The sequence below is a fragment of the Ailuropoda melanoleuca genome, chromosome 10 (genome assembly GCF_002007445.2).
Source record: "Ailuropoda melanoleuca isolate Jingjing chromosome 10, ASM200744v2, whole genome shotgun sequence".
NCBI lineage: Eukaryota > Metazoa > Chordata > Mammalia > Carnivora > Ursidae > Ailuropoda > Ailuropoda melanoleuca.
Window position 1 is genome coordinate 82,201,643 of NC_048227.1, and position 13,756 is coordinate 82,215,398.

Here is a 13,756-nt window from a genome sequence, read left to right on the forward strand (position 1 = left end):
CATATTTGTGTATTTGTTTTTTATTTGTATCTAAATATCATCATACAGTAAAGCCGTGGTCCTCAAACTGTTGCATAACAAGAATCATGTGGAGAGCTTGTTAAACTAGTTTACTAGGCTTTAATCTCAGAGATTGTGATTCTGTAGTTGGTCAAAGTAGGTCCATGAATCTATGTTTCTAGCAATTTTATAGTTGCTGCCAATATTGTTGGTCTGAGGATCACACTCTGAGACCCACTAATTTACAGCTTTGAGGGAGTAACTCTGATTTGTGAAGCAATGTAAGATTCTTTCCTGTGTCCTAAAGTATCCATAACATGGAATTGACGTCAATGGGAATTACACAGGCCACAAAGGCGTCATACTGAGCTCTTAAGTGTTTATGACCAACCCCTCACCACTGGCTCTCGCCTCCTGTTTTTCAGCTGCATTTCCCACTGGGCATTGCTGTTGCTCTTGGTCCGTAAGTTGCTGCAGTTACAGCTCTTGATGATGTCAAACAGTCCCAGCTGAAGAGACTTGAGAAATGGGAGCAAGCTTTCCTCTGTCTGAACTTCTTTTATCCTATCTGAACTTAAAAGTCAAAGATTAATAACCTGATCGCCTAATGACCTGGAGAAGGTGGCGAGATTTCCAAATATTACCAGACACTGGAAAGGCTGTGATGGTCAGCTCAGGGACAGTCATACAGTTAGCCTGGATCACAAAAAAGATAAATGGGTAAGAACCTGTCTCACCATAGCGCTGTGAATTTAATGGCTTGCCAGTTGCCTTGGCTATGAATTAGTTTTCTTGTGAATGGTTTCAAATTGCATATCTCTCCTAGGTAGAGTTGAGCCTCTTCCATTTATTTATGATATTCAGGAGTTTTTCTTGTCTTTGCCTTCAGGTATATATTTTTCAATCTCACATACAGAAAAATCAAGCAAGAAATTACTGAGTAATTCAGGTATCAAGTGAAGAGAGAGTAATGGGAGTGGAAATAAGGGACAAAAGTAAAAGATATTGTAAAGCAAATGATAAAAGACTTGTCTTCTCCAACAGGGACTATAGGGGATGAGAGGAGGTAGATGAAATTAACTACCAAATCTTTTGACCAGGAGAAGGATGGCATCAATTACATAAATATGAAGATTAAAGAGTGATTTAGGTAAAAATGCTCAGTTCTGTTCTGGACATCCAGGTGACAGTGGGGCAGCCAAGTGGAAGTGTTTTGAAAAAGTTGGAAGTCTAGGACTGGAGTTCATATGAGAACAGTAGCTTGGGGAATAGCATTGGGATACCCTTACTTAAAAGTGAAAACTGAAGCCCTATCAATAATGAGTTCAATGAGAGAAGTCCATGAAGAAACAGCGGATTCAGGACCAAACCCTAACAGTCCTTCCAGACAGTTTCCACATAAGTGCTTCCTGGATTTGATACCTTTGTGTATTTTCTGTTAGTGATTTGATTAAAATGTAAGTAGTATTTCTGGAACACAGTATCGGGTTACCAGTGGAGAGATACGCAGTGTGCCTGAGGGTGTGCACATGTCCACTTTTATATGTCTACCTGTATAGAAAACATGGCTTAATTTGCATGGTTTAGAGGTTGAATTGGAGGGCATAACAGACTTAATAAAAGGCATAATAAAATAGTCTGAAATGGCATGCTAACTATGAAAATGTCTCTAACTTTTCTCCCTTTTTTCCATATCATTCATACCACATGATACTGATGTGGGGAAACTTTCCAGCCACATTTGAAAAGCCTCCCCTGAAGTTGCAAACCCAATGGTTTGGAAGGGAGATTTCAAATAACTCAAAATATACAGTGTAAACAAACTGGCCTTTTAGTATGAAGTGTACTAAATTAAAAAAACCAGATGCTTTGGTTGGCTTGGAACAGCTGGATTATGATTGGCTCTCCTTCACTAACCATTTTCTTTGGAATCTCTTCACCTCCTTGTCCTTCCCCCCTCCTCACCCTCCTCCTCTCTCTTGCTCCCTCCTCCCGCCACCCTCCCGCTCTGTCTGATTTTTGTTTCAGATAGATATAAGCTCATCAAATATAGGAGACCTATCTCCCAGATATCAAATGGTTTCTGAAAATAGAGTTGTTAATTTAAATTGTCTGCTTGTACTCGTAAAAACTTGCTTACTGGAAACCTGGTTGAGGATCTGAATTACACCTTCAATCATAGTTCTTAATGTGAAGGACTTTTTTATGTAACAATTTTATTTGACTTGAAAATTATATGTTAGAATATTCCTCTTTCAATAGTACTAACTGGGACATTTTATAGGGTCTCTAGAAAATCACTTAGATCCATAAATCTCCAAGTTATTTATCCATATAAAATCATGAAGCCTCACAACCCTCTGAGAAAGGGGTCCAGACCCAAAAACCTCATTTATTAAAAGATGAACCTCTATGAAATTGAATGAGTTTCCCTGACATACAGAAGCGTTTACTGGCCAAATCTACACTATCTCAAATCATTGATACCATGGGAAATTATTTAGCTAATGTGGATTGAAATCCACTTTCACATAAAATATCTAGAGAACTGTACCAGAAATGTATTTTCAGCTTGAACCATAGGGATAAGATCTGAAGAAAGGGAAAGAAAGAAAGAAAGAAAGAAAAAGAAAGAAAGAAAGAAAGAAAGAAAGAAAGAAAGAAAGAAAGAAGAAAGAAAGAGAAGAAAGAAAGAAAAGAAAGAAAGAAAGAAAAAGGAAGAAAAGTTGCACAAAGCCTGAAAGATAGACACTATTGCCTCATTAAGTTTTTTGTTGCTGTTATTTTTTAAAAATAGACTTTATTTTGGGGGGAGCACCTAGATGGCTCAGTCGGTGAAGTGTCCAACTCTTGATTTCGGCTCAGGTCATGATCTCAGGGTCGTGAAATCCAGCCTCATATGGGGCTCTGTGCTGGGTGTGGAGCCTGCTTGGAATTTGCTCTCTCCCCGTCTCCCTTTTACCCCTCCCCCACCCTCTCCTGCTCTCTTTCTCTGAGATAAATAAATAAAATGTTTAAAAAAATTAAAAAATGTTAAAAATAAAATTAATAAAAATAGGCTTTACTATTAGAGAAGTTTTAGGTTCACAGCAAAATTGATCAGAAAGCACAGTGAGTTCCCATACACCCTACCTCCCAACCCTCAGCCTTAACCCGCTCTTGACATCTTGCCCAAAGATGGTCACGTTTGTTATAATGAATAAACTTATATTCACAAATCATTATCACCCCAAGTCTATAGTTTACGTTGGAGTTTACTCTTGGTGGTGTACGTTCTACGGGTTTTGGCTAACGTAGAGTGACACGACATACATTCATCGTTGTAAGCCTCAGTGATTAACATACCATGTAGTTGGGGGAAGTTTTCTGTGATTTAAGATAAATACCTGTAGTCTCTGTCAGAAGGCTTAATTATGGCTTAGCTTATAAAGGTGGTCATGAAGGACTTGGTTAGTAAAAGCGTTCTTTTAAGTATTTGGTATAAAAAGCAATTGCCAAACACTGCCTCACAACTATGAATCGTATTGTATTTCAACTGGATAAGGGAATCTTGTAGGGCTAGGGCATCTAAAATGCACAAGTATCTATGTTCTCCCTTTAGGGGGAAATTTTTGTTGTGCTTTAGCAAATCAAAGCCTAGAAGTGGCACTGGTTCCAGACAACTGGGGGGGGGGTAATTTTATTTCATTTCAAGGAGATTGAAAAAATACTCCAGAAATTCTCCACGGCCTCTCTTTGTCTCCAAAATACCCATTACCACCACCCTTTCTCTCCACCTTTCTCTCTCTGCTGGGGTTCAGCTCCCATCCAATGGCTGACCAATCTGGCTTCGTTCTGGCACTTGCAAGAGAGCTGGGTCAAATGAGCAGGGCACATTCTGGAGATGATAATTCCAGTGCTCTTCCCACCCCAGTTGAGCTCTGCAATAAACCTTCTCAAAAATGCACTATTGTATCAGACACTTTTTAGAGGGTCTTAAAGCAGTAGCTAAGGCCTCAGAGACACGGGACCTTTTCGGTGGCCAGCCTTTCATTTCACAGTCCAACTTAGCTTCCCAGTTCTGAAACAGGAAAAGGAAAATAGGCTTACTTCTTTCCCCTGCTATACCACTCTCTCCTCAGAAGCAGGAGAAAAAAGAATTATTCTTTTCATAGAAACTACACGTACAGAGAATAAGTGAGGAAATTCTTTTTTGTGCCTTGACTTCGCATACTTGTGCTAACAGTGCTGTCCTGGTACTAGTTGGTTTTGATATCTGGGGGGATTTGCAAAGAAAGCAAAGACAAAAGCTCCTGAGCCGGGAGCTCAGCTCGTCTTGCTTCTGTAATGCACTGGGATGCTGGGTGTTGAGACAAACAGCTCCGTGCCTGCCTGACATCCCCAGGCACATACGGAACTCTTGATTTCCATCAGTAGGATGCTGGCTTTCCAGGAGATGCAGGGCTAAAGGCAAAGAGTTGAGGCAAAACAGCAAACAGAAAAGCCAACACTGAAGAGTAAAAGGAATTTTTGAAGCTCCCACCCTTTTTCCAGGACAACTCCACTTGTAATATGGGCAATGACTGTTGGGTGTTGTGCTTACTGCATGTCTTTGCTCTACGTTAACCCCCGGCCTCTCTGTACTCTACCTCACTGGGCAACACTGAGAAGACCGTGTGACCGTGCTGCAGAGGCCACACAACATGCCCAGTGTATTTTATAATTCACGCCACCTTTGGGGGATTATTAAGCTCTGAGCTGTGTGAGTTTTGTTGGATTGCCCATCCTCAGAATGCTTGCCTGGAATACCCCTAGTTTTGCTTTATCGGCTGGGTTTTGCCCCCTCCTGCCAGGCTGTGATTGCTTCTTTCTGACGTGGGTATTTTTTAGCATTTGCCCAGCAGAGAGTTATTCTGCAACACCAACAGACCCCACCAAAATGCGTCTTTGTCAAAAGAGAACTTTTCCCATTATTTTGTTTTCTGTGTTGGGACTGTAGCTCTGGGCAACTGGAGTTATAACCTCTGTGCATGGGGGATATTCTTGTTCTCTGTACCATTCTGAATATTCTGTACCTTTGTTTTTTATCTACTCTTTCAGGAGTATTCCTTTCCATGTCTACTACGTGACTATGCACATTTTTGTACTCCAGTTCTTTTTTTTTTTTAATTTTCTTTATTTATTTGAGAGAGTGAGAGAGAGAAAGCAAGAGAAGGGGGAGGATCAGAGGGAGAAGCAGGCTCCGCGCTGAGCAGAGAGCCCGATGCAGGACTCGAGCCCAGGTTCCTGGGATCACGACCTGAGTCGAAGGCAGATGTTTCACCAACTGAGCCACCCAGGCACCCCTCTAGTTCTTTTTTTAATGACTTTTAAATATTCCCATATGCTATTTGCTTTTTTCCTTTGCTCACTCCTTCTTTTATTCCACTTTGATCCTGTCTTGAAGATTTTCCAAAAGGGACATATCATAATATTAGTAGATGCGGGAATCCGGTGTCTCTTTTCCCGACCAACACACCCCTGATAATTTACAAAAACACTGACACCAAGTTGACTAAGAGCACATTTCATCCTAAAGTGAATATTTGTTGCATCTCCTTTGACCAAGGATTAAAAATGCACATATTTTGCTTAGAATAAAAAGCGTAAAAAAGGGAAGTGCTGTTATGGGAGACACTCAGCAAGAGTTTGAGAATGTCAGCAACTGAAGCTGGGTGCAAACCGGCTCCAAGGTGGATAGAGCAGCTGTTTCGGAAGAATATTGAGAAGCCAGCTGTTATTCCCATTGGCACAGGAATGTGCCAATCACCACCCAAACTGTAGGAAGTCTCGGCCAGATTCTGGGGGAAAGAGCACCTTTGCATGCCAACTAGAAAAGGGCCTTGTTGTTTCTATGTGTCAAAATTACATCTGCGGTGACTTATGTACTTTTCTCTCTTTAACCATCCATTCTCCCATCATAGATTGGAGTGAGAAAGAAAGCATACTGAGGATAGAAGCATCTTTCTCTTCCATCTTCCATCGTCTTAACAAATAATTTTATGATTTAAATGTTGATGATAGCCTGGCTGGGCATCTGATGTTGATCAATGGTACAGGCATAAACAAACGCAAATGCATTTTAGAGGGTGACTAATCTACCAACCCATATGGATCAGTCCATTTTCCCAAGCTCACTAACCAAAAATTTCCACTAACAAAAACCAGTACTTCAAAATTCCCCTAAGAAACTTTTTTACCTCGAAGCAAAAAGAGAAAAGAACATTTCCCTCTAAGTTTGTTTACCACAAAGTATGAAGAACAAGGTAGGTTTTCCCCCCCAAATTTATGCTGACTTGGAATTTAAGTCAATTCCATAAAAATGAAACTGAGTTAACTTTCACTTTGGCTGTATGTAAACAGGTTTTTTTGAGATCTGAAGCATTAACTTAGACAAGCAATCAGAAAGCAATAACTTCACATCCCAACTTTTCAATATGTGTGAGGCATGCAAAATTTCCTATCAAACAGCAAAGTCTTCTCCAAAAGGGAGGCAAAAAAATAATCCTTCTTATGTATATGTGTATGTACAAATGTATATATACATATGCATCCATACTTTGAAGAATACATACATATATATATTCCTAGTTTGAGAGCAGTGTGTTCTCATAAGTTAGTTTAGAGGTTGTAATGCCATATAGATATGTAGCAAATAGAGTTCTGTTCCACCACTGAAACTGGTAAATCTTTTCCTCTTAGAACTCTCCCAGAAATTTAAGTAAATAAATAAGCAAAAGATTTGCTTTTCCATAGTTTCAAAAAATCAATCCTGGTGGGAGAAAGTCTTTTCTGTAAATCACACAAGGAAGAGTGGACAGTCAGTGGGAATTCTGTGGGGCGATCCATCCCATTGTCAGTACACCAGTGCCCAGAAGACCTAAAGTTCAATGTTACTCTCAAACCGAGCAGGCAGGCTACTACAGCGCATGTCTGAAAATCAGACAGGAGAGAGATAGGACAGGTGGAGATGGGCGTAGTAAGACTCAGGGCAGGAAACGTGCTGTACGTGTACTACCACGTGTTGAACACGTAATGCCAGAGAGGAGAAAGAAGAGACTGCTCCATAACGTGGGAGCAAAGTAGTGTAACCTTCTTTAGAGAGATACTACAGACAACTTCTCTTGGCATTTAGAGAGAAAACAGGAGAAATGGTTCAAAAGTCGCAATAATTGAGGGTGTGCTGTATATATCACACTCTGCTGGACGTCCCTGACTCAAGGAGAGCATAAGCTATGTGAGGAGAAAGGGCAGGGGCACGTTAAAAGTTTCAAAGCACGATGCAAGATGTCACAGCCACAAATATCATAAAGCCAAACGGATTAAAAGCCAAGCGAACAAAAGACCACAGATTGTATGATTGCATTTATATGAAATGTCCAGAATAGGGAAGTCTAAGACACAGAAATAAACTAGTGGCTCCCGCCCAAGGAGGGTAGGACGGGGGCCTAGGAAGGTAAGAACTAAAAGGTATGAGGTTTCTTTTTGAGGTGGTGAAAATGTTCTAAAGTTGATTTGTGGTGACAGTTACACAAATCTGTGAATATACTAAAAATCATGGAATTGCACACTTTAAATTGGTGAATTATATGGTACGTAAATTATATCTCAATAAAGCCATTATTTTAAAACTGTAAGATCATAAAAAAAAATCTGGAAAAAGAAAAGCTAAGTAAATGGAAGGAGCAATAAGTACTAGTAGAAGTGGGGTCTTTATCTTCAGTCCTCCCCATCCCCAGCCTGCACTCCTTACCAGCTACTCACAGGGAACAAAACAGCGGGATCGCTGAAATATTCTTGCTCACCTAGAAACAGACTCAGGTAAAACTCTTCAGAAAACATTGGTGCCTCATTTTCTACCACACCTGAAGCCCACTTAAACGCAAGGCTTGATGGGGTCCCAAGTCAGTCCTAGGAGAACCGTGAGCTTGTGATTCTTGTCCAGTTTCTTTTCCAGACAAAAGGGCTTTAGCTCGCAACAACACAAACTCTTGGATTAAAAAAAGAAAGAAAAGTAGGCATTCAAACTCTCTGAGGCCCTCTCATAAATAACAAAAAAGATTGGCACCAGGTCGGTCTTACCAGAGACTACAGCATTTACAAAGTTCTTCTATTTGAATTTATTTCAAGCAGTCAATAAATAAATGGTTCCATGCTATTAAATATGGAGAAAAGAGAAGACTACAAACATGTGTTTCTACCTCCTGCAATTTGGTCCATTTCCCCAGCTCCCTTCTCAGAGAAAGATGCAATTGTTCACTTGATGACCCTGGTACCTAGCATATTTTCTTTGGGGCCATCTTTTGAATATTATTTTTGTTTAAAGCCAAGTAAATGAATGGGGAAGTTGAAAAACATAATCAGAATGTTATATTGACACTGTTGTAGATTTTCCGAATACCGAAAAACAAGAAATGAATGGAAATGAGTTTGCCAAAGTGAACATTTTATGCATCTTTATATAGGGCATATGCCCAAGTGTGGAAAAAGTATGCTTGCATAAAATAAAATAACAAAATATTTATGGAATATTTTAAATTTATGACATATATTTGTCATATTGAAGCAAACACCCTCGGGGACTTAAATTCTAAACATTTACTTCTTTGCATGTGTCTTTTTCTTTCTTTCTTATTTTTATCTCTAGTGCTTAGAAGGCGCTTTTGGCTATTTCGTAGGAGCTACAAATATTCTGCCCAACCAGAGGCATATAAGTCCCCCGGAACCATCTATCTTTCCAAAATGTCTGTCTTGATGCTATACACAGTGATTGTTGGTGATTGTGTAGGCCCTCTGAGATAGTGTAAGACACCAAATGAAACTTTTATACTAACTCAAACAGTCCTATATTACCATTAGCCTTGAATGACCCAGAAATGACTGTTCTTTTTGTACCATAGAAATATCAACAAGGATAACATCTCTCCATTGGTAGGGTAGCATGGGTCCCTTTACATAGCTATGAGAAAGGCTGATCATGTAAAGAGCATCAAGGTTTGGAGGAAAAAGCAAGGCTGAAAATTTTAGAAAGGACCCAGAAATAAATCCTCAATAAAACTGGTGGTGAGTTATTACTAAAAGCATATTTCACACCTAAAGTTCCTCATTTAGGAGTTCGGAGAATTTGTGCTTCTAGTTGAAGAGATTATAGGGATATAATATGGCTTAACAGGTGCTATATTATAGTCAGGTTTTATAACATTCCCTGCATTTTTCTTCAAACCTTGAATTGCAACTTTCATATACTAAACAATATGAAACATACCTATATCTTTTTTTTTTTAATTTTTTGTTCCTGCAACCGCCACAGAAATTGTTCCTGGGCTTGGTCCTTGAACTCGGTGGGCCAATGGTCAGTCAGCCCTGTTGGCCCCCTGCCTCCTTGGCGTCCTCAAGCCAGCGCCATGGCCCATGGGAAGCAGCTGAAACATACATTATTGTGCTTTTAATCCTGTCAGTAAATACTTTTCAAAGGTAAACCATTGTATTATTTTTGTTATACTTTTGCTTTCAGTGTGAATACAGATTGCTGTTGACAAAGTCCTTCCTCAGCTCTGATTGCCCAATTCAAGAAAAAATGTGCCGGTTACCCTTCTGAGTCTGAACGCAGCCATACATGGACTGCTCTGTTTTTGCTCAACAGCCGAGCTTCTCGTTGCAGGGCCAAGAGTCTTTATCTCCCATTCCTCCAGCCCAACCCCACCCCAAGTTCTCGCTCACCAAACAGCCCACTCCACCACTATTTCTTTATTTGCTGCTCTGACCCTTCTTTTTGCCAGTCTATGAATTCATACTTTATGTTTTCACTACCTTTTTCTTTCCAAGATGTTCTACAAGTCGATTTGCTCCTCAAAGTCTCTCCTAACTCACCAGAGCAGCGATAATACATTTCTCCAACTGAAGTGCCCAAATTCCAACAAAACACAATTCAGAAATTGCCAAAGATGATGTATATTATAAATATTTTCTTTCTGTACGATTTGCTTTTGCCTCATGTCTCATCTCTATTTTGCTGAACAACTGTGCTTGGCGGTATATCCTTTCACATGTGTGTTCAGTTAGAGAGTAGGATATTCACCAGTGGTTTTCAACAAAGTCTCCCCATTGAAGTCTTTGGGAATCTTTATAAAAACACCTATGCCCAGACTCACTCCAGACCAACTAAATCAGAATATCTGATTGAGAACAGCTGCTCTTAGATGGTTGTAAAACAGGACAATGTTAGTCTTTTTCCCTCACACCCTGGGATAAAGAGGGATAAATCACTGACCAGTTTGAAACTATAATGGAAAAAAGAGAGAGAGAGAGAAAAGATGTTCCGTTGAATCATATTACGAGAAGGTTAAAGGTTAGCAAGAGCTTATCTTTTTCCTGGTCACTCCCACGTCTGCCCAGAGAAATAACAGCATTTGCTTTAAATAACAGTACCCTTCTTCTACTTTAAGCTTCCATGACCTATACCCCTCTACCCAGCTCCTGATAGAGTGGTAAGATTCTCTAAATTCTATGAAGTATGCTGACCTCAAGAAGTGTGCATTCTAATCTATCAAACATATGATGAGCCATGTTTGAGGGTTCTTTCCAGGTAGTGTGGTCTTAATTAGAGTATAGATGGAGTATAGTTAGTATAGATTGTATACTGTATAGACTGGAGTTTCCCAACCAATGTGCTATGAATAGGATTCTAATGTTCCGAGATCTTGGTCCCCTTCAGCCTCAGGGTAGCCAGGCAAGCTTGGGGCAGCCACAGTTTAGACTGAAAGAGTCTGGACTTGCACAACCAGATATATTTAGCTCAGTGGGAATCTAATGTTGTTTTTTGTGTTTTATGGACCGAAAAGGCAGGGAAGTCCTGGAGAATTACAGGTAGTAGGATCTTGAGTGGCTGAAATAACAAGCAATACAAAGCACTAAGTTTGTACTCAGTATAAAAAAAAAATGCTGTACCATGCAAAAATCCACCCATCAGTTACAATTACACTTGTAAGAGTAAAGCCATAAACAACAAAATATCAGATATGAAAAACTAAACAATTAGTACTAAAATAAACTGTTCTGCTGGTATCACCTGGCAGCATAAAAAAGTCACTGTCATTATATTGTTCATAGTCACAGTCATCTCATATAATGTACAATAGGCTCACAATAAGGACTCAGTCAATAGACCTTGATTGAAAATGAACTTTATTTATTTATTTATCATCTCCAAAACAATTATTTCAATGTACGTGGATATATTTGGATCAATTTTTCTACTCCAGTTCTCACATTCAAATAGATTAAAATTGTGTAATTGGGTTTGTACATGAAGAACTACTTCTCCTGCTGCAATTATCACAAGGGGAAAATGGTGGAGTACAATTACAGAAAATGGAATTCTGAGCATTGTGAGACTTTATTTTCAAAAAGTGAGATATATATGTTGCCATCAAAATCAGATCTATGACTTGATAAGGACAGAAAACTCTAAAAGACAAATTTATTATAATGTGTATCCATTCCGTTAATTGAGACACTGTTTGCCTAATAATGGCCAATAAAAGCTCTCAAACTCTGGCGTTGGTAGATAAGAAACATAAAAATCATTTTATATTGAGATCACAAAATATCTTCACTAAGCAAGAGTAGAGAGGTTTACCTAAAGAATCCAGTGAAGGTGAACAGAAAATTGTCTGATGAATTCAAATATTTTATCTTTTTTTTAAGATTTTTTTTTATTTCTAAGTAGTGTCTACACCCAACTTGGGGTGCTTACTCACAACCCTGAGATCAAGAGCTGCACACTCCACTGACTGAGCGAGCCAGATGCCCCGAATTCTAATATTTTTTAAATATTAATAACATTCTTAAAAGACAGAAAGTTTTATCTAACCAAAAGCAAACATAAATATGTGACACAAAGCAGTAAGAAAGAGGATTTTAAAAGGATTTATAAAAATGCTTTTTAAAGGGGGCGCCTGGGTGGCACAGTCGTTAAGTGTCTGCCTTCGGCTCAGGGCGTGATCCCGGCATAATGGGATCGAGCCCCGCATCAGGCTCCTCTGCTAGGAGCCTGCTTCTTCCTCTCCCACTCCCCCTGCTTGTGTTCCCTCTCTCGCTGGCTGTCTCTATCTCTGTCAAATAAATAAATAAAATCTTAAAAAAAAAATGCTTTTTAAAGAACAAGAATGAAAAGGGACCAGTCCATGGCCTAACACATGGCAAGACATTAAGAGTGGAAGTCTTCTAAGAGTACAGTAGGTAAAGAGAAAGTAGTAAAAGCTCAGGGCCCTTCTTTTTTTTTTAATTTCTTCTTGTCAAAAAGAATTAATCCAAACTAAAAAAAGGTATAGCTTTGTTTTTAAAAGGGGTCAGTGTAGAGGGTTGAAATGGAAGCTCAAGAAAGTAAAAAACAAGCACACAAGTAAAAATGACGGCCATTTTGCAAAATTTCAAGTTTCTGAGTCTAACAATTCTAGTCCCACCTATTTACAGACATATTTGCTACACTCCTGTCAATAATCTTCATGGAATTATGGAGAATGAAAAGAGTGTTGGAAAACTAGGAAAAGGCAAATGTTGTCTGAATTCTATTCAGTTCAAAGAAAAAACATCAAATGATCTGTTAATAAAGTACCTCCACGCTAGTTTGGTCTCCAAGTTGAGTTATGGTGGCCGTGCGAGGGGCACAGGAAGAGTATGCCCAGAGCAGAGCAGCTGCTCACTGGGCAGATCAGCAGAAGGCCCGATCCCTGTCACAAGTTAGTAAGTTCCAGTCACACAAATATGGCCTTCTGGGACTGTTTCTACAGTAGCCAATGTTTCATGATTTTGGTATTTTATCTGCTTCCTGAATAGTCCTTACTCCAAGTGAATATGCTGCAGGGTCTTTCTTCCAAGTGTGTAGCTCGCAAGGATCAGTTCCATTAATTTTACAGATAAAATAAAATACTCTAAATTATACTTCTCCCTAAAATGTGTGTATTTGTATCTTACATGCTTATAAAATTAATAGGCAACGTGTGTGAATGAAGTAGCTACATGGCCATGTACCATGATCCATTTTCTGTGAAGCCAGAAGAATATTTATTGTGACTTAGCACTCTTGTATAAAGAGGCCCTACACTCTCAGGCCCTAAGAGAGCACCTATCCCCCTGCTGAGTTAAAACCACCGATGGGGACAGGGAAGGCAGGAAGTGCACACAGTGACAGGGCCGTGGTGACTGACTGGATTTGCCATGACTAGGACACAAGATAGGACCTGGGTTATAGGAAAAGATAGCACATTCATTTTGGGATCTATTCAATGTACAAATTCCCCCCAATAGCCTATTCTCAACAGAGCAGCGAGTGCAATCCTTTAAAAACATTAGATCATATCACTCTGTCCTTCAAAGCCTTCTGTGTCCCCCTGTTTCTCTCTAAGTCCCTAAACTGTCTCCCACTCCACCCCAGCCCAGCTTCTCCTGGCTTGTCATCTCTTGGCCTTTATCTCTTCCTCCTCTCCCTTTACTCTTTCTGCTCCAGGATGCTGGCCTCCTGGCTATTTCTAGAACATGCCAACCATGTTCCTTGGGTCTTGTGCTTGCTTTTCCCTGAGCCTGAAATGTTTTTCACAGATGCCTCATGGCTCTTCCCACATTTCATTCAAGACTTTGCTTCAAGTCACCTCAGAGCAGTCTTCTTAGACCCTCCTCTATTTAAATTGCAGCCCACACGCACCCACCCAGACCACCCAGCACTCCCTCACCCTTTCCC

At 39.7% G+C, this 13,756-nt stretch overlaps 1 protein-coding gene across 4 annotated transcripts in view; it reads left to right on the forward strand.

The window, feature by feature from the left end:
* PDE7B (phosphodiesterase 7B) overlaps positions 1–13,756 on the forward strand; it is a 316,973-nt gene that overhangs the window by 212,814 nt on the left and 90,403 nt on the right. The window contains exon 3 of one of the 4 annotated variants that reach the window (XM_034669179.1): positions 426–720. The exons of the other annotated variants lie outside the window; for them this stretch is intronic. Within the exon in view, the coding sequence (XP_034525070.1) occupies positions 717–720 (4 nt within the window). The 5' untranslated portion in view covers positions 426–716. The remainder of the gene's footprint in view (positions 1–425; positions 721–13,756) is intronic. 4 annotated transcript variants of the gene reach the window in all.